This window comes from Rosa chinensis, chromosome 1, assembly GCF_002994745.2.
Source record: "Rosa chinensis cultivar Old Blush chromosome 1, RchiOBHm-V2, whole genome shotgun sequence".
Classification (NCBI taxonomy): domain Eukaryota; kingdom Viridiplantae; phylum Streptophyta; class Magnoliopsida; order Rosales; family Rosaceae; genus Rosa; species Rosa chinensis.
This window is the reverse complement of record NC_037088.1, coordinates 49,799,751-49,825,107: the sequence shown is the minus strand read 5'-3', so window position 1 is coordinate 49,825,107 and position 25,357 is coordinate 49,799,751. Positions and strand designations below refer to the sequence as shown.

Sequence of the window (25,357 nt, the reverse complement as noted above, 5' to 3'; positions counted from 1 at the left end):
GTCGTTCTCCCAGAGGAAGTGCTAGCGGCGAAACAAATTTCAGAGTCACTGAACCAGGTTCCCATGGTACAGGAGCACGAACAGGCCAAGGCGGTGATCCCCGCAGAAGAATCATTGGTTGCTTTCGTGGCTAAACAGTTCAACACCGAAATCGCAGCATATGAACCCAAGCTCAATCTTGATGATGACATAGGTGAAACAGAAATGGTGGATACCTCTTGCAATATGGTTTATGTGCTTCCTGCTAAGTATGCCTTACCAGTCGCTGCACAGGAATGCATAGAAGCTGACGCAATTGGAGAACAGCAGTTGCAGATCACTTCAACCGCAACAACGCCGGTGAAAGAAGTAGTGTTCCTTGAGACTGAAGATGCTAACAGCAAGGGTCTCTTCATGAGCTTTACAAGACCCACGCCCGCCATGGTGCAACACATGCGACCTTTGTATATCACAGCAGAAATTAATAGGACTAAGGTCAGCATGATAATGGTTGATACCGGCGTGGCTGTGAATGTCATTACTATAAGGACCATGCAGCTTTTGGGAATCAAGAAGGAAAAGATCCAGTCTACTTCCTCACATTGAAGAACTTTGCGGGCACAGTAACCAAGACGTTAGGTTTACTGTTCCTAAAAATCAAGGTGGGTCCCGCGGAAAGCGTTTATGCGTTCTTCGTTACGGATTGTTACGCGGCCTACAGTGCCATCCTGGGAAAAGATTGGATTCATCGGAGCTATTGTGTTCCGTCAACACTCCACCAAGAGCTAATTATGTGGAACAGGGTGACAGATAAGGCTGAGATAATTAAAGCAGACCCTTGCCCTTTCTCTGTTTCCGTGAATTACGTAGATGCTAGGTACTATTTGGAGCCAATTACTCCATTCCAAGTCAGTAGCATTGACAACAAGGGCCGCCCCACAAGGGTGACGGCTTCTGAGTTGGCACAGTGGGGGCTCATGCTCGCAAAAGAAGACCTAGCAAGACCCGGCCATGCTTTGCCCCACGCAATGGATAATTAATGGATTATGACCTTCCAGAGGAAGGGGTAGAGGCCTTCCATTCCTTGTACAACAGGTTATCTTCGTACTTAGTGGAGAAAAAGGCCTATGATTGAGTCGCAACCTTAGAAATTGTTAATGAAGAGTTCACGGACCAAGAAGAGAAGGAAGAAGAGATTCAGCTTGCTCCAGCGGAATTGGATGACACACCTCCGAAGGTTAGGGACCCTACTAAAAAAGTCAATCTGGGAACAACTGATGAGCCTATAGAAGTGGCTATCAGCGCTTACTTAGAGCCTAGTGAGAAACAGAGTCTCGTCGACTTATTGCCAGAATTCAAGGTCTACTTCTCGGATAAATATGAAGACATGCTAGGCCTTTCACCAGACTTGGTATGCCACCAACTACCAACGCTGCCTGATAAGAGGCCTGTGAAGCAAGAGCCGTGAAGAATGAACTCGGAGACCCAAGTTCTGGTCAAAGAGGAAGTTGAAAAGATGCACAAGTCGGGCATTATCATGGTAGCCAAGTACAATCAGTGGTTGTCCAATATAGTGCCTGTTCACAAGAAGAATGGCAAGATGAGGGTCTGCGTGGATTACAGAGACCTTAATTTGGCTACACCTAAAGACGTCTACCCCATTCCGGTTACGGACATGTTGGTAGACGCAGTTGCAGGGCACGAACTGTTGACTTTCATGGACGGCACAGCAGGATATCACCAGATTCCAGTTGTGGAGGAAGATAGACACAAGACCGCATTCCGTTGCCCTGGGTTCACATAAGTTTTTGAATATGTGGTCATGCCTTTTGGACTGAAGAATGCTGGAGCAACATATCAGAGAGCCATGAACTTGATCTTCCATGACATACTTGGGAAGATCTTAGAGGTTTACATTGATGACGTCGTCATGAAGTCTAAGAAGAGTGGAGATCACTTCACGAATCTCAAAAAAGTTTTCGAGCGCATGCGGCTACACAAGCTCAAGATGAATCCCGCCAAGTGCGTTTTTGGAGTTCAGGCAGGCGATTTCCTGGGATTCATTGTCCATCAAAGGGGCATTGCAGTCCCTGAGGATAAGGCAAACGCGTCATCAACGCATCTCCCCCACGAACAAAGAAAGAGTTACAGTGACTACTGGGTAAGATCAACTTTTTGCGACGATTCATTTCTAACTCTGCGGGCAAAATCCAACAGTTTTCCCCACTGCTGAAGTTGCAAGGACAGAACGAGTTTGTGTGGGAACCTAAACATCAAGAGGCTTTCGACAAAATCAAGGCCTATCTGGCGAGCCCGCCAGTGCTTGTTCCTTCCAGAGCTGGATTTCCATTAAAGTTGTACGTTTCAGCAGTTGAGGCTTCCATTGGCAGCTTCCTCGCTCAGGATGATGAAGAGGGTGTCAAACATGCCATCTTTTACCTCAGTAGGGCACTCACAGATTGCGAAACAAGGTACACTCTAATGGAAAAGTTGTGTCTTACATTATACTTCTCAGCATGCAAGTTGCGGCATTACATGTTGTCCTTTACTACTTGCATCATTGCTCAAATCGATCTAGTCAAGTATATGCTATCGTGACCTATCCTGAGAGGCCGTATTGGCAAGTGGGTGCTCGCCTTATCAGAATTCTCCTTACAGTATGTGCCACAGAAAGCAGTAAAGAGGCAAGCCATCGCGGACTTTCTAGAACATCACCCTATGTTGGATGTCCCCGCGGTTAGAGATTTAGAGGTCGCTGCCACAACTTTAGATCGCCTGGATTTGGCGTGCTCACCAGAGTACGCCGCACTGTATCAAGCCACAGTCTCACTCCAGCCCTGGGTGTTATATTTTGACGGGTCAAGAACGGGTACGCTAGCAGGAGCAGGAATTGCACTGAAGAATCCAGCTAGAGATCACTTTTCGTACTCATTCAAGTTAGAGTTTCAATATATCAACAACCAGGCTGAATATGAGGCCTTAATCATAGGCCTAGAAGTACTGTCGGAAATGGGAGTCAAAGATGTACAAATACTTGGCGATTCTCTCTTGGTTATCAATCAGTTGTGCAATGAGTTCAGATGCAATAGCTTCACGTTGGTCCCTTATTGGAACAGGACATTAGAACTGTTGGACCAGTTTGATAACGTACATCTTGAGCACATTCCTCGCGAGCGAAATTTTGCCACGAATGAGTTGGCCCAGCTGGCAACAAGGGTAGCATTGAGATATAGTGTGCGGGAAAGAATCCTTAAAGTTGAGCGTCGCACGCTTCCTTCATGGATGGCGAGAAAAGATCCTCCAGACGATACCTCAGTCGCGACCCTGGAATCTATTGACGTGGATATTCGCATCCCTTTGATCAATTATCTCAAGCATCCTGATCATACCACGGATAGAAGGATTCGCTATCTTGCCCTCAACTGCTTCCTCAGAGGTGATGAACTTCACAGACGAGGAGAAGATAGTGTGGATTTCAGATGTGTTTATGGCCGCGAAGCGAAACAACCCATGCGCGAAGTTCATTCTGGCATTTGTGGCGCTCACCAAGCAGGTCCAAAGATGCGATGGTTGCTTACACGACATGGATATTTTTAGCCTAGTATGTTGAAGGATTGTATCGTGTTCGCCAAATGTTGTTTGGACTGCCAAGCTCATGAGTTGGTCTAGCATGTCCCTAATATTCCAATGCAACCCATTATAAAGCCTTGGCCCGCAAGAGGATGGGCGTTGGATTTAATTGGAATGATTCACCCATATTCATCACTTCAACACAAGCTCATCATCGTCGCGACTGATTTCTTACAAAGTGGGTTGAAGCAGAACCTTTGAAGGAAGCATCTGGTGGCATGTTGCGACAATTCCTATTCAGAAACATCATCTGCAGATTTGGGATCCCAGAATTTTTTGTTTCGGACCGGGGGGCAGCTTTCATGGGTGGTGAAGTTGATAAACTGGCAAGAGAATGGGGAATACAGTTCGTCAATTCCAGTTCTTATTATGCTCAGTCTAACGGTCAAGCGGAGGCCAGCAACAAGATCATTATCAATTTGCTGAAAAAAATGTTGGAAGCTAATCCACGACAGTGGCATGAGACACTTTATGAAACTCTTTGGGCCTACCACACCTTTAAGCGAAATCCCACCGCGACAACACCTTATGCTTTGATGTTTGGCCATGATGCAGTCCTGTCGTTGGAAGTCAACGTCCAATCATTACGAGTTCAAGAGCAATATCATCTCATTGGAGAAGACTACGTTCAGGCTATGTGGCAAGAACATGAAGACCTTAGCGAAAAGCACTTGGAGGCTTTAGATAGTTTGGTCATGGAAAAGCAACGAGTCGCTCGCCCCTATGACAAGCGGACTCGGGGAAGGAGTTACATCAAAGGAGAGTTGGTTTGGAAAGCAGTTATCCCGCTTGGCGAAAAATTAGATGGTCGTGGCAAATGGACTCCAAGATGGGAAGGCTCGTACATCATCTATAAAATCTTAAAAAAAGGAGCTTTTCATCTCAAGGACCTGGATGGAGATGTCCATCATATCCTATTAATGGCAGATACTTGAAGAAATATTTTCCCAATGTCTGGGACTCGGAGGAGTCGTAGACAATTTCTTCGCATAAGACATGGCGGGCAATTCTAGTGTTCCCACACTCGCAAAGCCCATTCATGAAGGCCTGTTTTTGAGGCCCAACATCGTTTCTTCTCTAAGCCTAGCAACACTAGGGGGGCAACACTACACAATAAAATTTTTACAATAGGAAAATTTTAACAATACTAAGCCGAGTCAGCGGCTCTAGAAAATTTTTACAGCTTTGTCTCTTCTCTCACAGAGAAAACACCTTCGCGGGAAAATAGGTCGAGTCGTAAGAGTCGAGGCTAAGCTCAAGGGAAATGTGAGAGCCACTGTTGTAGCCGCCCCATCCATCGGAGTAGTAGTTGTAGCCGCCACCTCCCTCAGAAATAGTCTTCATGTTGCCAAAGTTGTCCTCACCGTGCATGGGGAATAGAGGAAGGGTTTCAATCTCTGTGTTCATAGATCCATAACCACCATAGTTCCCCATTTGCCCGTTAAAAGAAATCACACCAGCTGAAGAAGCAGAAGCAGATACAGAAGATCCGAAGTTAATATTGACAGGACCCGCCCCGAATTTCACCCTGAAATCCGAGGTGGCCCTGTGGGGCCCACCTTAGGGATAACTCTACCAAAAATTCGGTAGAGTCACCTCTAAAATGGACTACCCAAAAACCTGTAAAACACACGAAACACTTCAAGCAAACCAACCTTATACTCCTGGAGCCACCCTGCTCCCAATTACCAACAACTCCACTTTCACCAAACACAAAACTCAAAAATACTAATCCCAAAGGTTATGCAGAGCAATACTACTATACACAGGGATATAACAGAGGAGTAAAGGATCAAATGATCCTACACTGCGGAAGTAGTGACAACTATGCCTCAAATGTCATGTACGCCCGACCTCCCCTAATACGCCTGCAAACTGGGCATTAGAAACCGAAAGGCCCAGGGGAAAGTAGACGAAAAATGTTAGCGTGAGTGGACAAAAATAAACAATTTAAAGGAAAAAAGATTTCATACTTTCCCACATTTATTCTCTTTAATAACCGATGCATGCAACAATTAGAAAAATACATTTAGCTTTAAATCCAAGAATTCCAAAACGATAAATTGACTAGCCTCGCTAGTCACCACATTCAAAAACTATATCGTAAAACCGAAATCTCATTTCTCAAGAAAATACGACCAGCCCCGCTGGCTACAGTGAAAATCGGACTAGCCCCGCTAGTCAAGCAACGATAAAATATGGGGAAGAAATTTCACCATACAAAAGAAGGGAGCCTTATTGGCTCGGGTCGGAGTGTCCCACACTCTAGAGCATCCCATGCTCTCCTCTACTCGCCTACGAACACATAGTAAGTAGGGAGGAGTACTAATAGGCTAGCTAGCAATATAATATATATATATATAACGACCCCGGGTATGGTGGTTAAAAACTTATAAATCCTTAAAGCTTCCCCATGTCCCACGTATAAAGAAAATACGGGTACGATTCCCAACTGTACTCGGAATTACATATAAAGCTGTATAAAGCCGTATAAATTAACAGCGTGTCCCACACGCTAAAGAAATAAATAGATTGTCAATGAGGCATTCCCAATGCCAAAAATCGAATAAATAAACAAGAATTTATTCCATCGAAATCCCATTTCGAAAATCTTTCAGAAATCTCAAATCGACGATTATAAAGATAATATAAACAGTATAAATCTCGAAAATCACATCGAAAATCAATTCGTCGAAAATCAACATCATTTATAATTTCGAATCCGAGCATAACATCTTCATAACCAAAACTCACAACCGGTATAAAACATAAATACTTCATGAGAATCATTATTTAAAAGTAAATCCACGAGATAATTCGCAATTAACTTTATATGCTCGGAAAATACGTTAATAAAATAGAACAAGCTTTAATAAATAAATGCATGCATCACTTATTTAAAACAAACGTCCACTCACAGTACTATTGGCAACCACGCAAACGAGTTCCTTCATCTAACCGTAGCTCGCGACATTGCCCTGTACACAATTATATTTCCGTAAACGGCAATCCGATAAAATAATTACGAACTTAAACGAAATCCGAAAATCCCTATCTCCATTACTTCTTAAATTCAACCCAAATCTCTTCCACAATTCTAATTCCTCAATTTACATATTCCATAATGAAAACGAGGGAAATCCGACGGCCGGATTTCCCATAATTCCACCACAAAACTCCAAACTTCGAAAATTCACAAACAATTCCAAACTCCTCCAAAATTCACCAAACTTCACATATAAGCTCTATGATAATTATAGAATTTAACTAGCTAAAAATTGAAATTTATAAACTACCCTAGCCGCCGCTACCGCCGCCCACAGTGGCGGCGCCGCCGCCACCATCTCCGATGGCCACCAAATTTGACAGTAGCACCATCTCAACACACTGATTCAACTTCATAACTACAACAATTCCAAATAACAACTAGAAACAGTCAAAATCAATTAATGAACAAAAACCCAGAAATCCTCAAGAACCCTAGAATTTCAATTCGTCGATTCGGCATCTACACAATAAATCGTGATACAAGGCCATAGGGGAAATGATCAGTGATGAAAACCAAACCTTCGACAGAAAAATGGGGACCGGAGGTGGCCGGAATCGCCGGAAATCGGCAAAAGTTCCAAACTGCAGCCGGAGGGGTTTTGGCTTCGATCCGTGGTTTTCCGGCCAAATCGTGGAAAACCAAGGTTGCTAGGGTGCTCGGAGGGAGGAGGCGCTCCTCTGGTGACCGGTGGCACGCCGGTTGGTGGCCGGAATCGCCGGAAATAGGAGGGAGAGGGAAAATGGTCGAACCGGAGAAGAGAGAGGTCGGGGGAGAGGAGAGAGAAATTGCTGGGGTGGGTTTCCGGAAATGGAAACCTACCCGGGGTAAATTTCTATTTTAATAAAAAATTACCATGAACAGTAACTTCACATTTTTGGCCATAACTCTCGCATACGAAGTCCGATTTTTACGTACCACATATGCACGCGCTCGGTTTAACGTCCTCTACAACTTCCATGAAGAACATTTTCTCAAATTTTGACCCGAACAAAAAGTCAACTTTTAGGGCCACTAAAAGTACTAAACTGAAAGTAAAAGTGAAAGTAAAGGTCGTTTACCGTCCAAATGACTAGTAAACACGTGGATTTAGGTTCGGGACGTTACAAATATACTGATCCTCAGGTTTCCAATTGGTACCATTACCATTACTAACGAGCCTTGATCTTTGCATGGGCACATAAACATCTGAAGTGATCTTCTTCTTCTGTTTCTCCCGAACCTTTTGGTTCTTGAACCAATAATAGACGTTCTTGCTCTCAACCGATCCGTACCATCTCAGGTGGAGACAGATCCTCTGAATCTGCTCTGCATTTGGGGACCTAACTCCCTTGTTGTAGTAAAGCTCCTTGAGGATTCTTATCTGATCTGTAGTGGGAATCCACCTGGTATTGCTCTGCCTGCAAAGCCTATTAGTACTACTCCCGGCTGCTTTGTTGCTTCCTCCATCCTCGGTTGGTGGCTGGGTTTGTGGTTCCATTGGTGATGGGTTGAAAGAATGCGAGAATTGAAGAATGGTGATGATGAGTAATTAAGAAAGGTTGCTGTTAGAAATATTGGGAAGGACTGAAGTTGACAGAGAGGTGTTCACAAAAAAGGAAGAGTATTGTTGAGGATCTGAAACTCAGAGGAAGGTTTTTGGCGTGAACGTTCCCATCCCCAGAATGCACCTATTTATAGGAACAGGGCATACAAATCTCCACCCTTGGACGGACAGTCTCGAAAAATCATATCCACCCTTAGATGGATGGTTAAAGAGTCAAACCGATATCAATAAATCGAGATTAGTAATTCCGAATCTCGGGGAAAAAGGGACTAGTAGCATGTGAGGCTCCAATACCGAGCGGTTTTCAAGGAATTAGCTATTCTATTCACTGGATTATTTTTTCATGACCGTTGTTTTTCAACGAGTGATTAATGCCTTAAATCTCGGAAAAGAAGGGATTATTTTCGCCAAAAGTGGATCCAAAAGATACATATTTTCTCAAAACCCTCGCCGCGAGGCTCTTTTTGACGCGGAGAATATTTTATATGTTCATATTATTATATACAACTATGGGGGCCTATATCTGGGGCCTTGCGAGACACAATTATTGGCTTCTCACGGATATTTGATAAGAAAATATTATTGTATTCATAAAGTGACTTTGCGGCCAAAAGCAATACATTCATTACAAAGCCAAAAGTGGCTAGAATACAAAACAGGAATCTTCGGATATCTTCTGAATCTTTTCTCAAGTGGAAGCAGCTATGGAATCCAACGTTGGGTTGAGCCGCGCTATTATCCCAAGGAAGGGCAGACTTCAGGGAAGGAAAAAGAGGAGTGTTGATGCCCAAAAATCCAGCTATCAGGCCCAATTCATTTCTCGAGCCCAATAAGCAAATTATAACGACAATCATCATGCCACGCATGTGGACCACCCCCAGCCACATTCACGCATTTGGGGCTTGCAAGAGTGGGTGTGGTGTGGAAGGTAACGGAAAAGCATGAGGCCCATTATTAGTTTTAGGCTTGTTGGTAATTTCAGACTTGGGGACCGAAATTCAAGCTCAACAGCCCAATTCTGATTATGGGCAAGTGAAGAAGAAAGAACCCAAAAACCACTCAATTACAACAAACACTTCTCTTTACCCAATACATTCAATTATTTTCCTTAAACTAGACATCTCAAGTACTATATCACCTTCTTTTACACACAAGACAGTTCTCTACCCGTAACTCCCCTTTTTTCCAGCAGCAAATCTTGGAATCACCATTCCTGGATTACAGCAGCAGCAAAATTCCTAGAGTCACAGCAGCAGGATTCCTGGGATTAGCAGATTTCCTGGGATTACAGTAGCAAGATTTCTAGGAACAACAGCAGACCTAAGCCATCACCACTCTATAAATCGATGGTTATAGCTGCTGTGGAAGGGGGGAGGGAGGCACAAGCTAACTACTAAACAGCCCAAGCAACTCTCCCACTAGAAGAACAAAAGCCCCAACAACCCAGAAACATCAAGCAAGAGATCAAGCCCTATCTCTGAATCCCTAGCCATCAATTCCTCCCAATCAACCTTAACCCAAAAACCCAGAAATCATACCATTGTCGGAATCTCTTCTTCCGAAACTCATACTTTTTTAGCTCCCACGCCATGCAGATTTTGCCAAGCCTTTACTAAAATTGCACACTAATTCACTGCTGTGAACATGGAGAGGAGCTGATGGGAAGAAATCAACAGCTTTCTTCTTAGGACTTATTATCCTTCGAGGTCTGCTGGGCCTAGTTGCTACTTACTCAGACGAAGGGGCAAAGTCTTGGGTCCTTACCCATGAATTTTAACTGCCGTACAACTCCGATCAAAATGCCCCCACATTTTTGGCGACTTCACTGGGGACTAGGCCATTATTCCAGCAGCTAACTTCTTACTCCGGCGGCTAACTTCTTCCTTGCTGCACGTATGCCAAGCTAACCTCTGATCTTGGTACTCAATGTTGGGAGCAAGTTATGAACACCCTGTGCAAGTTGTAATCAGTGTTGCAATTTACAGAGAATTTGAGGAGAGAGAAAGTGGATCTGGGCTTTTCTCTCTCTCTTCCGTCACCTACTTCTGGTCACCACCGCAACTCACCTCCACTACCACTGTGCTCACAGGCCTTCGGCGAGTCCATCTCAGCCTCCGCGATGTCCGACGATATCGGGGTGCGGTCACGCGCCGACGCACAGTACCTAGAAATCCTCTCTGGATACCCATAATTTTCTCTCTCCTCCACAACTGACTTCTGCCATCCTTGACGCACTCCATCACCAAAGCTCCACTCCGCCGAGCACCACGATCAGCGATTGTCTTCTTCATAAGCAACACATCGCAAGCGCACCAGCAATAGGCTCTACCGGCCTCCGCTAGCCACCCTCCGATGGCTGTCGACGACAGCAAGCTTCACTGCCACCTCCAGTAGGCCTACCGCTGAGCGAGCTCCGCTAGCCAAGGCTTCACCGCTCCATAAGCCTCACTGGCGACCACAACCAGCGGCTAAACCTCCGCTATCCATACTCAACAAACTTGGCACCTCCGCTAAACACCACTAGCGCCAACCGCCAGACAGCACTCCACAACCGCTGACCGAGCCTCACCCTTCACCGCTGGGGCATCACCAAGCACCACCGCTAGCCTAGCTTAGCCGGATAACCTCCGCTAGCCTGCCTCCACCAGACAAACGTCGCTAGCCAACCCGCTAGACCGGCCTCTGCTTTCCATGCACCGCTAACCATACTCCGCTTCAATCTTTGGCGGATAAATGAACTTCAATTGGTAGCGGAGCTTCGATCCTCGTGGATGAGCTTCAATCTTCCGGTTACCCGCCAGAGGCTCTTTGCCGCACACCAAAGTCTTCTCTTCAATTGCCATCAATTGAAGCCATTAGTTGTCGATAATCAGCCATGCATTAGCGTCATCCATGATGAGTCGTTTGGGCTCAACTTCTTCTTCGGGCACCTACTGGGAATTTCTCTGATTTGAACGCCTGCCTTCTTCACTGATTCCCTCTGCAGCAAAGCCAGCCGAAAGATAAGTCTTCCTATCATTTTCTTTGGTACGCACGTGCCTACGCAGAAGCATGACCAACAATTTAATGCCACACAAATTATAATCTTCTTTACAGTACACGTGTCGTCACCCACTTCATCTGCAGCATATTCATTGATATACATATGCTTTACATTTACGTGCTGTAACATAATCATGATTTTATATGCTTGTTATGGTACAGCTTGACACACCTGTCCGCCCATATACTCGTGTGTGTGTATATATATATATATATATGCATATTATTGCACGCATGTGCCGTTTCCATCAGCTAGTTATGTGTTGGAACTGCTCTACCAAACACGCATGTGGCAAAGGCATGTGAACTATACATACATATGTTTAATTAATGACCTTATCTCAAAAAGCCTGTTGTTGCTTGCATAACATGGCCGTGCATACAACTCACACGCACCCTATATACTATAATATATTACACACTTGCAGAGGAGATAGCATTGAAACATTATGTGTCATATTTCAAATATATGTATGGTCAGCTACAAATGCCATATAATTGCAATAGATGCGTCTTAATATCTATGACCGGGACATAGCCGCCATGCATGTTTCAATTTATATTACACAACAGTAAATTCAGTATTGTCCCTCGGACGCTTTGAACTACAAAATAGATTTGTGTAATCCATGGGTTAGTCGTCGACTAACTACATCGCCGACACAGTTGGCTTAAAACTAATCGATCAAAGTATATATGCAAAATACTAGTATTGATTTTACAAGTCCATATATTAATCATCTATGTTGTTTTAGGGAAATTCAACTATTTTTATCAAAGCATTGAACCGCAACTATGGGTTGACGCACATTATTAGAACACTTATCCGCCAAAGCAATGGAGCGTCATGCTTGGACAACTCCAACATGATTTGGGCACCTACAGAAGTGAGCTAGAATGCTTTACCCAGCAGCTTATTCTGACCATCATCTCAGTGGCTCTTCCCTACAACTCCACTTTTGACGCCCACTTTGCTTGCGATTGATTGCCTGGAAACCGAGAACGCAGTAACTAAAACAAAGCTAAGCTATCTCAGCTTCTTAATCTTAATTATATCATGATACTAGCTTATCCCTTCGGCATACATATACATTATGACAGCTCACCAAGCATGAAGCATATGTACTACATAACATATACTAACATGCACACAAGCACACATGCATAGACACTTGTTCAAGTGCTAATCTCACATGCTCATAGTCATCTCATCGCTAGCTGACAGCCACCATGTTTTGCTTTAAATAAAAAAAATAATAAAAAAACTACAACAAGTCTCATTGGCCTGCGACCACTATATCCTCTCTCCATATACTTATCACAAAGCTACATTTTGGCTCATAATTGATATCATATTCAAGTGGGCATATAGGCCGGGCATATATGACCCATAGCATGATCATATTAGACCTACTGTCTTCGCTGCGAAACTTTTCATAATTGGTGTATCACATGTTAGCAATATCACAACAACATTTCTTTGGCTTGTCACCAACCATCATTCTCATCTACAAGCCCATGCATATGCATTGATACATATATTCAAATTATTTGCATACGTGCGAGTTACCAATGTTGATTTCACATTTCTAAGGAAACGATTAATGCATCCAAACAATACTCAATCAAGCTAAAATCATAACAACAAGCAATCAATCAAACCAAAACCATTTGAGCAAGCAATCAATACTCAATCAAGCATCAAGTAATACTCAACCAAGCAGCAAGTAATACTCAACCAAGCAGCAAGTAATACTCAATCAAGTAGCAAACAATACTCAATCAAGCTAAAAGCATAACAACAAGCAATCAATCAAGCCAAAACCATTTGAGCAAGCAATCAATACTTAATCAAGTAGCAAGCAATACTCAATCAAGCTAAAAGCATAATAACAAGCAATCAATCAAGCCAAAACCATTTGAGCAAGCAATCAATACTCAATCAAGCAGCAAGCAATACTCAATCAAGCTAAAATCATAAAGCAATCAATCAAGCCAAAACCATTTGAGCAAGCAATCAATACTCAATCAAGCAGCAAGCAATACTTAATTAAGCCAAAACCATTAGAGCAAGCAATCAATGCTCAATCAAGCCAATTATAAGCAAAAGGCAGTATTTATCATCACATTCTAAAACAACCAGTATATCAGAATAATATGCTTTGACACTTGGGGGCTTTACGATTAAGGCGACCAGTTGCTGCGGTGATCACCGCAATCAGTGAAGATCCACACTTACATTGAAGCTACTTACTTGTCAATTGAAATTTGCACGCCTCAGTCATGCACATAATTGAATCATGCTTTATGAATCCAATGGAAGTCATAAATATGAGCAATCTGTTCAAAACCATGATGCAACAAGAAATTACTCAAAGTTCAAGCCCGCACTTGCCATGAATACTCAGCTTACCTCCTGAAGCTCATACCCATGCACTCTCTCTTAATCATTCAATATATTTAAGAGAACACTTATCACACTTTCATGTATATTACTAATTCATATGCTAAGTCATAAGTACAATAATCTAATGCATACTCCGAACCGCGCCAAGCTAAACACAATGCCAAGCTAGTGCTCATCATAGGCTCGTGCCAAGCACATGCTCACATCAATGCTCATGCCAAGCACATGCTCACGTTAATGCTCATGTCAAGCACTGCTCATGCCAAGCTCGCGCTTATGCCAAACTCACGCTCATGCCAAAGCTCATGCTCAAGCCAAGCAGATCCACGACCAAGAGGAATACGCCAAGCCTTTAAACAAGTTCATCCTAGGCAAAGAAAACCCAAGTAAGCATGATACTATGCATACAAGCATCAAACATACATGCAAAGCCATTCCAAGCTCCTCCCTAGGGTCATGCATCTATCATAGATCATATGAGAGTCATGCCAAGCCTATTTTCCTAAGCATGTACATTTCAAAGTCCACGCACTCTCCCTTGGTCCTCTAAATGATTAAGGCAACATTAAGCCAAAACTATCAATGCACATGCCTAAGCATAGTTGCCACAAGCTCAAGCAAATTTAAGACAAGCATAAAACAACTCATTCTACACATAATCAAGCATGTAGAAGCCAAGCAAAGAAAATAGAACTTTTCACACACCATGCGAAACAAACCATCAAGCATATCTATAAGCCAAATGCAAATAAATACTTTTATGCTCTCTATTTTCATTATGCACATCCTACTTTACTCTAACCATATATCATATTTAACACACATACTTACCTATTTCGTTTTAACTTTCTTTTCATTTGTCAATTATTTTGCAAATGCTTTTATTGTTATGCTCGTGCTTTACAAAACATATACGCGGCTTCTAATCATATTGGTCCTTCCGTTTTTCGAGTTCAAGTTCACTTTCATTTTACTCTAATTCATTATCAATTTTCTTTTACTTAACTCATTCTCGTTATCTTATGCTTACTTATTTTAATCATTGTCCTCGTAAACACATGCACTCTTCTGTAATGCAAATCACGCAAATGCTTCAAATTCTCAAGCGGCTAACTCTCTCAAATTTCATGCTTCTATACACTTGGTTTTCATGCTTACCTTAGATTACTTTCTTATTGATTATGTAGCCTATTTCATAGTCATTGCATAGCCTACATAATCAAGGGGGCTAATGTTGATGCCCAAAAATCCAACTATCAGGCCCAATTCATTTCTCGAGCCCAATAAGCAAATTATAACGACAATCATCATGCCACGCATGTGGACCACCCCCAGCTACATTCACGTATTTGGGGCTTGCAAGAGCGGGTGTGGTGTGGAAGGTAACGGAAAAGCATGAAGCCCATTAGTAGTTTTAGGCTTGTTGGTAATTTCGGACTTGGGGACCGAAATTCAAGCTCAACAGCCCAATTCTGATTATGGGCAAGTGAAGAAGAAAGAACCCAAAAACCACTCAATTACAACAAACACTTCTCTTTACCCAATATATTCAATTATTTTCCTTAAACTAGACATCTCAAGTACTATATCACCTTCTTTTACACACAAGACAGTTCTCTACCCATAACTCCCCTTTTTTCCAGCAGCAAATCTTGGAATCACGATTCCTGGATTACAGTAGCAGCAAAATTCCTAGAGTCACAGCAGCAGGATTCCTGGGATTACAGCAGCAAGATTTCTAGGAACAGCAGCAGACTTAAGCCATCACTACTCTATAAATCGATGGTTATAGCTGCTGCGGAAGGGGGGAGGGAGGCACAAGCTAACTACTAAACAGCCCAAGCAACTCTCCCTGTAACGTCCTGGACCTAAATTTTACCGTTTATTAGTCATATGGACGGGAAACGACAATTTCTTTTACTTTTTACTTGTTCAGATACTTTTAGTAGCCCTAAAAGTTGACTTTTCGTTTGAGTCAAAATTTGAGGAAACTTCCTTCACGAAAATTGTAGAGGACGTTAAACCGAGCGCGTGCATATGTGGTGCGTAAAAATTGGAGTTCGTATGTGAAAGTTATAAGCGAAAGATTAAAGTTACTGTTTATGGTTACTGTTCATGGTAAGAAAATTATATATATAAGGAAAATTACTGTGGTAGGTTTCCAAAACCGGAAACCCACCTTTCTCTCTCCTCTTCCCCGATTTTCCCCTCTTTCTTCTTCGGGAAATCCTTCTTCTCTTCGATTGGCCGCCGTCCGGCCATCACCCGGCAGAAAGCCGGCCACCACAGGGTCGCCTCCTCCCCCTGGTCACGCTGGTGCCCTTAGTTTTCGACGATTTGGCCGGAAAAGCTCGGATCGAAGCAAGGTTTGCTCCGGTTGCAGTTTTGGGGTTTCACCGATTTCCGGCCATTCTGGCCACCTCCAGCCACCAGGTTAGCATCGAAGGTTCGGTTTTTGATGGTGATCATTTCCCCTAAGGTAGTTCAATCCAATTTGCAGTGTAGATATCTAATTGACAATTTTCCATTTTTAGGGTTCTTGAAGTTCGGGCTTTTCTTCACCGGCTTGATTCGACCACTTCGAGGTAAAATTGGATGATGTTGTAGTTGGGAAGTTGGTTGGGCTTGTTGTGTAGATGCTAGTGCCGGAGTTTGGTGGTCATCGGAGGAAGTGGTTGCCGGCGCGTAGAACTACATTTTAATTACCGTTTTAGTTCCATAAATTCTTTAATGATATTAGAAGCTTATACATGAAGTTTGATGGAAATTGGAGGAAGTTACGATTGAGCATGAATTGTTGATTATTGATTTACGTAAATTCGATCGCCGAATTCCCTTCGAATTCACTCTAGAATATATATACCGACGAATGATTATTAATGGTGAATGTTCGGATAAATTCGATGTGAATTAAGGAGGTGGATGTTGACGGGGGACGCTTTAAATTTCAATTTATAATATTCGTAAAATTAATTTCCGTCCTGTAATTATTGATTTACGAACGTTATATCGTACAGGACGTGAGAAGGATTCCCTCGAGGAGGGTTCGGATCGACGGCAGGATTAGCCGTACACTGTGAGTGGACTTTTATTTTTCAATGAATGATGCATGCATTTATTTAAACAGTTCCGAAGTTATAAATTATTTATCAATTTACTTTCTCGAGCATACGGTTATTTTCGGAAACGGTTTTGGTTAATTGATTTACTTGGAGCTTTTATGGCGTGCGGGGCCACGTCATTGGATTACGCTTATCTTCTTTTATTTATTTATTTCCGATGTGATTTCCGGATTTATACTATTTATATTATACTTATATTCGGCAATTTGAGATTTCTATGAGATTCGATAAAGTTAATCTTTATACTTATTTATATCCTATTTAGTTTGATGATGAGATTATTTCGGCGTGTGGGACACGTCATGGAAATTCTTTTACGAGTTGGGGAAGTTTTATGGATTTATGAGGTTTTCGGATTTTCTTTTGCCATACTTTGGGTGACTTATCATTGCTAGCATTGATTTCCGCCTTTGTGGCGCGGTGATGGGATCACCGTAGCCCTTCCGCCTTTGTGGCGCAGGTTACTGTCTCTGTGACAGTAATTCTGTAGCCCGGTATCCTATCGCTACACTTAGTGGCGTAAGGGTATATTACGGGAGTTATGGGAGTATTTTAGCCTGGGAGGCTATCACCCGAGCCTGGGAGGCTCATTCGTATGGCTATCGCTTTCCCCTACTTACTTTACTACTTAAGCTAGCGGGGCTAGCTCGATTTTTGTTTAACCAGCGGGGCTGGTCTTATTTTCCTTGAGTATCAGAGTTCCAACTTTTTCTTTTAAATCATATGTGACTAGCGGGACTAGTCGGTTTTTATGAGTGGAACTCCTCTTGTTTTATTTTCGTTAATCCTTGCATGCATCGGGAACTTTTTTAAAAGAAATAAATGTGGGAAAGTATAAAATCCCTTTTGTTTGAAATTGTTTATTTTTGTCCACTCACGCTAACGTTTTTATGTACTTTCCCCTGGGCCCTTCGGTTTCAAATGCCCAGTTCGCAGTGTAGCTGTTCGGCTTTAGGAGTTGAGGCTTAGCACCACCGCTGTCATCTATCCCTCGTAGGTTACTTGCTAACCTGCTTTGTATATCCTTGTTCTTTTGGTGTTAGTCTGCTCTGATAACCTTGAGATTTTTGTATTAATATTGTAACCTTTGACTTGGTTGTAATTTGAGTTAATTGGATAATTTGTTACTCTAAATTGTGGAATAGTGCGGTTTTGGGAGCAGGGTGGCTCCAGGAGTTTTGGGAGGGTTGTTTAGAAGTGAAATTGAAATTCTACAGGTTTTGGGTTGCCCATTTTTAAGGGAGGTTATGCCGAAATTTTTGGTAAACCTTCTTTAAAGGTGGGTCCAGCAGGGCTACTTCGGGTTCCAGGGTGGAATCCGGGGCGGACCCTGTCACTCCCACTAGAAGAACAAAAGCCCCAACAACCCAGAAACATCAAGCAAGAGATCAAGCCCTATCTCTGAATCCCTAGCCATCAATTCCTCCCAATCAACCTTAACCCAAAAACCCAGAAATCATACCATTGTCGGAATCTCTTCTTCCGAAACTCATGCTTTTCTAGCTCCCACGCCATGCATATCTTGCCAAGCCTTTACTAAAATTGCACACTAATTCACTGCTGTGAACATGGAGAGGAGCTGCTGGGAAGAAATCAACAGCTTTCTTCTTAGGACTTATTATCCTTCGAGGTCTGCTGGGCCTAGTTGCTACTTACTCAGACGAAGGGGCAAAGTCTTGGGTCCTTACCCATGAATTTTAACTGCCGTACAACTCCGATCAAAATGCCCCCACAAGGAGTAACAGAGCCCCCTAGCTCCCTTTATATGGAAACGGCAGAGGAATCCAACATAGGCATGGCCAACGCCATTATCCATGAGAAGGGGAGACTCTAGTGAAAGAAAATGGAGCCTCCAAGCCCCCTCAATTGGAAGCAGCTATGGAATCGAACGTCGGGTTGAGCCGCGCCATTATCTCCGGGAGGGGCAGAGAATGAAGGAACCGAACATCAGCTTGAGTCTTTGCACCCCCTTTAGCCTTGGGAACCACCATTAGTTAGACGTGAAGTATAGGAACAACCATTCTGTAGCTTGAACCCATTCCTTCAAAGAGTCCATCTCTTCTCATCCTTCCAAGATTCTATCAAGAAGAGAAAGGGGGAGAAGGAGGTGAGAACCAAAGCCCCTTCCATCTGGAGGGCACAACATGGGCCGGGTCCAGAAGGAAGGAAACATAGGAGGAAAGTCGAACCACAGAGTGGCCTTCCTCCCTTTCCCTGTTTCGCTCCACGTGTGGGATTCTAACAAAGATGATCTCGCATGATCGTGGATCCCACACTTGGAGCCCCCTCGCGTTTCTAAACCAATCTGAAGCCTGGCATCGTCGTTGCAGAATTCAAGAAGGCCGAAACAAGGGGTTGCCTGAGATTACGCCATAAGGCCTAACCCAGGCTTGAGATTACGCCATAAAGCCTAAAATTTAGAGGCTAAGGACTATTTGCTAAGGGGAAGATTTGTGAAGAAGGAGAAAGAGAAGCAAAGATTGAAAGGCCATTGTTGAAGATCTGAATCTCAGAAGAAGGTTTTTTGGCGTGGATGTTCCCATCCCCAAAACACAACTATTTATAGGGACTTTAGGCAAATCCCCACCCTTGGATGGATGGTTAAAGAGTCAAACTGATATCAGTAAATCGAGACTAGTGATTCCAAATCTCGGGAAAAGGGGACTAGTAGCATGTGAGGCTACAATACCAAACAGTTTTTGAGGAGGTAACTATTCTATTCACGAGATTATTTTTTCACGACAGTTGTTTTTCAACGAGTGATTAATGCCCTAAATCTCAAAAAAGAAGGGATTAATAGCACGTGAGGAGACCGAACGATTTTCGAGGAGGTCTACAGAGATTGGCCCGCGAAGCTCAATTTCAAGCAAAGTTCCTCCATGTAGAGGTTCGCCGCAATGGCACCAGCTTCGGCCTGAGTGGCCCGTTCTCTGATACGGGCCAGGTTGAGGCCCATTTCTTCAGAAGCAGCCAAAGGTTCATCGAGTTGAGCTTCTTCTGCAACAATCGCATTCTCAACAGAGGCTAAACAGGCTTGGAGGTCCTCGATCCGAAGTTTGAAATTGGACCTTTGGATTTGTAGTTCCCGCAGGCAGATGGCTCGCTCATTTAAAATATCGCAGGAGATGTCCATTTCTCGGGAGAGGTTATTCAATGCCTCTCGAGAGTCATGAGCCTGGGCGTTCGCGACCGATTGACGTCGGCGGGCCTTACCAAGCTTATTCACCAGAACGTCAATGTCACTAAATTGCCGCAGGGTCAATGCCTTCTCCTGGCAAAGATACCTTAGGGCTTCCATGACTCGCGGGAGGGCACCAGGCTCTAATACCCGAGGACCCAGATGTTCATGAAGCATCATCTTAGCCTCATCCACAGCAGAAGGAGGAGTTACCTCCAACACCCTCATCAATCTCTCGAATCTAGTAGGAGGAGGAGGAGGCGGCGGAGGCACCATATAGGATCACTAACCACCAATGCAAAAGGGTGGATAGCTTCCTCAGTTTCTTCATCTTCAATAGGTTAGTCTATCCCTTCAACCGCAGAAGAATCTGGAAACTCAACTTGAGGCTCACCATGGGCAAGTGGAGCAGATTCAAGTACAGAGTCCTCAGCTTCGACGGTTGTCTCATTTGTTCACAAGACTTGGGGGGCACCACCACCGTTCGCATCATTTTCCATCTCTGGGGTGACGGTCCTGCCGATAGGACCCTCAGTATTTGCAGCCACCTCCTCAGTACAAACAGAATCCTGGTCAGATTCAAAAATGTCAGAGAGAATGTCAGAGAGCGGGTTTGGATCTAAAGGGAAATGGAAAGCATTGGCCAACAGTGACTTGCCTCTCGAGCTGTCGGGTCGATATCTGGTACGTGGTCACCAAGAGGAAGAGGCCCCGCTTCATTCACCTCTTGGACCTCTAGTGCCGCGAGAATCTCTGTTGTCATCAGTTCCTCATAAGTGGCAGAAGCCTCAGAGTGGCTTTCCACGCTTTCATGCTCCAGGGAGTCGTCATCGGAGATCGTTATTAGAATGATAGAACCTTGCAGATGCTTTGTAGATGTGGGAGATGAAAGAGGCGCCACGGGGTTAATTGATGCTTGAACTAGCGAGAGAGTTGGCTCTTCTGCAGCGGTTGAGGGTCCAGCCTCGCTCAAGCAAGAGGGATCAGTGGTCCTCTGATGGACTTGTCAAAAGATACATAGTGAAGATCCTGCATAGATTCTAGAATTTAAATAGGATAAGACAGGGCCAGAATTTACCAATCGCATTCCTAGAGGTTCGTCATCTTCAAAACTCTCCTGGACAAATTGAGCTCAATTGCGTTTGCAAGCGAAGACAACAATGGCTTGTACGAGAAAAGAATCACAACTCAAAAAGAGGGGAAGCACCAAATATACAAGTTTGGGATCGTTCTTAACCAAATTAGCTCAACGGGATCTTCATCATGAGAAGAGTCTCCTTTGCTATTGAGTTTTGTTTCCAGGTCTGAACTGAGGATGTCCTGCTCCGGGTAGTTTGCTGCAAAACACACTCAGGAATAAGAGGGGAAAATCAAGACAAGGAAAAGGAATGATGAAGAAAGACAAAAACTTATTGTTGCCTAGGCTCGTGGATTTGTATCCCTGGACGCGATGAGCTAGAAGGTAGAATAGGTTGCGGGGGTTATGCTGCAGGATTGGAGAAGCGCTCAAGAATCTCGCGGTCCTCCTGACCAGGACTACTCATGCCACGAAAAATCACGACGAAGAGTTCGTCATGTGGCAGGTCCCAATAGTTCACGGACATCTCTTTCCACCAATCAGCATAATCATCATCGACATCGTTGAGGGGGTACAACGCTCTGACCCAAGGAGGAATCACTATCAAAATAAACTGATTCTGAAAGCTAGGGGCAGACCCAGGCAGAGCTAATCTCCGCCAAAAGGTGTAGTAATTGGCAGAATCAACCAAAGGCCAAGGTACTAACTGGGCCAACCCAAATTAGCGAGCAAAGTGGTTAGGGGCATAGTGCTCGTAACTTACACGGTTGGTGGCAAGACGACACTACTACAAAAAGGTCATCAGACGACGGTGGATTTTTGTTGTGTGATGACCAAGCTCACCGTGGTCTAAGTGAGTGTTGTGTGATTGAAAAATCAGACAACGGTGATTTCACCGTTGTGTGATAATAGTTTGCTCAACAGAAATACCTATTTCCGTTGTGTGAGTTCTGCGTAGCATGTGCCTGGCATGGCATGGGCGGCGATGCCTCGGCACATTCAGACAACAGAAGAAAGAATTCACTGTTGTGTGAGATTCATAACACACAACAGATATAACTCATTCTTTGTTGTCTGAGATTCATAACACACAACAGATATTACTCATTCTTTGTTGTCTGAGATATGTAACACACAACAGATATTACTCATTCTTTGTTGTCTGAGATTAATAATACACAACTGAAGTGAAATTATATCCCTTGTCTGTTGATTACTCAGACAACAGAGATGATTTCATTTCTGTTGTGTGTTATGAATCTCACACAACAGAAATTTGTTTTCTTTTGTTGTTGGTTGTTAGTTCACACAACTACTCTATTTGGTTTCTGTTGTGTGTTATGAATCTCACACAACAGAACTTTGTTTCTTTTGTTGTTGGTTGTTTGTTCACACAACTACTCTATTTGGTTTCTGTTGTGTGTTATGAATCTTACACAACAGAAGTTTGTTTCTTTTGTTGTTGGTTGTTAGTTCACACAACTACTCTATTTGGTTAGCTGTAGTGTGAATATTGTAATCAAATTGAGTAACAAACCAGTGACTATTGGATAGTAATTACCACATCAAAAGTACTCAAATCCATATCATTCCATTACCATTTTTCAGACATCCATACATTCAAGTGACTAGGTAATGTACCAAACAAGAAAGCATTCCTAGCTAGCTACACATGAATCAAAAGCTGATATAATATCTTTTCGCTTCAACAAAACCTTCTTGTGCCATTTTATCAAGCATCATGTGCACTATATATACTCTCATTTGCATCACCTCCAAGCTTATTGTGAAGCTTCACGAGTTAGCACATATTGCAGCAGAAGAGCATGATACAGTACCAAAGGGGTTGGTTTTCCAGAGGAATGAAGAACAAGAGCATGTAACCCAAGTTCAAGTGCCTTTTCCCCACTCACTAGCACCAATGAAGCTGCACCATCACTGCTCAAGAGAAAAGCACAACCCATTATGCACTGTTAAAAATGAGAGACCATTATGATTTATGAGAAGTACCTAAACACAGACACATATATAAATAATCTTATGATAAAAGCATTGCCAGCAGTAACTGTACCCCCATAATATAAAGTTTCAGATAGATGTAGATGGGGTGTGGGTAATTATTTTCTCTGTAAAAAAGGGAAATCAAGGTGTTGAGGTGCATCCTACTAGTAGGAGTAGTAACTAGAAATTGAAATGTGTAAAATATTTGAGAACAGAACTTAGAAATAGACAGGAAGGTAGGAAATTACCTCAGAAAGATTGTCATCCATCCCTATATCAGAATGCACATCAGAATGCGATGGAGATGCAAGAGAGTAACCGCTTCCTTTCAAGATATTCTTCTCCCTCTCCTTGTTTGCCTCCGTTAAGGCCTGTTCTAACAAAGCTTTTGCCTCCTCATTAAGCTCACTAATAAACTTCAAAGGTGATGGCCACACCAGAGGCTCAGCTGATGATGGATTTAGCATAGCTGCACAAGCTCCATGTTTGTGTTTCAAAGCAACTATATATGGCATTCTCCTGCATATTTACAAAAAAAAAAAAAAACAATAGATAAAGATCAAACTTTCAAATAAAGTGTTTAAAATCAAGTTAAGAGATATGATCATTGGTTCAGGTTTTCTTGAATAAAAAAAAAAAAAAAATCTTAAAACAGAGTTAGACCCCCAATGAGGCCTTAATGTTTAACACTTGTTGGCCTTAGTGTTTGTCACTTAATGCAAATAGATTCAATTCTTGCTCTCTCCATCAAGAAAGAATTTTTTTTTTTTTACAAAACTATGGTGGTTGGATAGATGAAACAGAAAGAACAGAACATGCACTGATTTAGAGATAAACAACACAAGGGGATCTGTGTGTGTTACAGACTACAGAATTTGATTTTTGAATATAGATGGAAATGGAATTATACCCCGATCCATCTCTTTGAGCGCGATATGCACCCCATGCCAACAATCCTTGTATACAATCCAGAGATCCCCCTCTTGCCGCCAAATGCAGCGGAGTGCTTCCTGGGCAGCTGTAAACACCAATTTCTCAGTCTAAGAGTAAAATCGACACTACAGATCAATGATGATTAAGAACTTTGAGTTTAATTCTTACCCATATCCGCCAGTTGAAGCACAAACAAGAGCTCCGTTGTCTAACAATATACGTACACATTCAGGCCCACTTCGCCTCGATGCTAAATGCAACGGGGTCATCATTTACCAAATTAGTAAGATCAACCAAAGTAGGACCAAATCACTTCAGAGAGTTTGTACTTACCATGAAACAGCTACATGATTTGATTGAGCAGCGGAAACAATGGCCTGGAGGCAATTGGCATGGCCATAGTAAGCAGCATAATGCAAACAAGTTCTTTCGTGAAGGGAATCGAACATTAATACCTGACACAATAGCACACATTAGCCTCACACTCCATATCTGGAGGAAAAAAAAAAATCAGAAACCCAAACCAAACCAAAGCTGTGATTTTTCACATACATTTGCTCCTACTTCAAGAAGCTTTCGCACGCATGAGATCTTGCCATGCATTGCAGCCAACATAAGCGGAGTCTAAAAACCATCCAAAACCAACAAACCATGAGCAAATTACATCCAGCAAAAACTAAAGATCAAACATTTTCAAAGCTATCTGAAACCCAAGTAACTTCTCCTCTACCTCCACCTAGCACAAGACTCGATTATATGTTCAAACCACCCAAATTCAAAAATTTAAGTAAGAAGAAAAGAAAAAAAAAAGCAACGTAGGAAGGGAACAAATTAACAAACCAGAATGATCCTGCAGTTCTTTTAACAACTTCATCTCCTCAAGTATACTAGACTGTGCTCCACTAAGCAACCCTCCTCCAATTCTCATCTTCTCTTCCATTATGACGTGTTCTGAACCAAAAACAAACAATCAATCCAAACCATCCAATCTAAACAATCAATACTAGTAATGCAGTTCTTTTACAACTGACCAATTTCTGAGAATCCTATAAAACAAACAATCCAATCCAAACCAAATCTAACAACACAATGCAGCAGGGGAAGGACACAAAAAGCAGAAGCCCTTAGAGTCCAACCAAAACCAAGGAACAAAACCTGCGATCTAACAAAGTGTAGTCTCTCTCTGTCTCTGCGCTTTGAAACTGGAAAAAAGAGTGTGCATGCTCCAATCCTACACACACACTTTCTGTATAGGGGGGTGATTCCGTTGCAGCTTTAAACTGTTTCGAACAAACAGGTAGCAGGATCATAGTTTGGAAGACATTTCAAGGCCACTCCAACTCTGTCTTCTAGTTTTCCATCCTCATCCACAACAACAACCCCGGTTTCTAGTTC

General features: G+C 42.9%; 3 protein-coding genes and 1 pseudogene across 3 annotated transcripts; 2 read left to right on the top strand and 2 right to left on the bottom strand.

Moving 5' to 3' along the window:
* The first annotated feature begins 1,909 nt into the window (after window positions 1–1,909).
* Window positions 1,910–3,576, top strand: LOC121049567. Its single transcript, XM_040507289.1, has 3 exons — window positions 1,910–2,140; window positions 2,197–2,450; window positions 2,589–3,576. Exons 1-3 carry the CDS (start codon window positions 1,910–1,912, stop codon window positions 3,574–3,576), a joined length of 1,473 nt encoding a protein of 490 aa, XP_040363223.1.
* Window positions 3,577–3,911: 335 nt separating this feature from the next.
* Window positions 3,912–4,544, top strand: LOC112168910. The gene has a single exon (XM_024305846.1). The coding sequence runs from the start codon at window positions 3,912–3,914 to the stop codon at window positions 4,542–4,544; it is 633 nt and encodes a 210-aa protein (XP_024161614.1).
* Window positions 4,545–4,646: 102 nt separating this feature from the next.
* LOC112168899 (WUSCHEL-related homeobox 8-like) lies at window positions 4,647–8,135 on the bottom strand. The gene is made up of 3 exons (XM_024305838.1): window positions 7,802–8,135; window positions 4,822–5,069; window positions 4,647–4,715 (listed from the first exon to the last, which is right to left on the bottom strand). Exons 1-3 carry the CDS (start codon window positions 8,133–8,135, stop codon window positions 4,647–4,649), a joined length of 651 nt encoding a protein of 216 aa, XP_024161606.1.
* A 14,716-nt stretch (window positions 8,136–22,851) lies between these two features.
* On the bottom strand, window positions 22,852–24,902 carry LOC121048934 (annotated as a pseudogene).
* Between the last annotated feature and the right edge of the window lie 455 nt (window positions 24,903–25,357).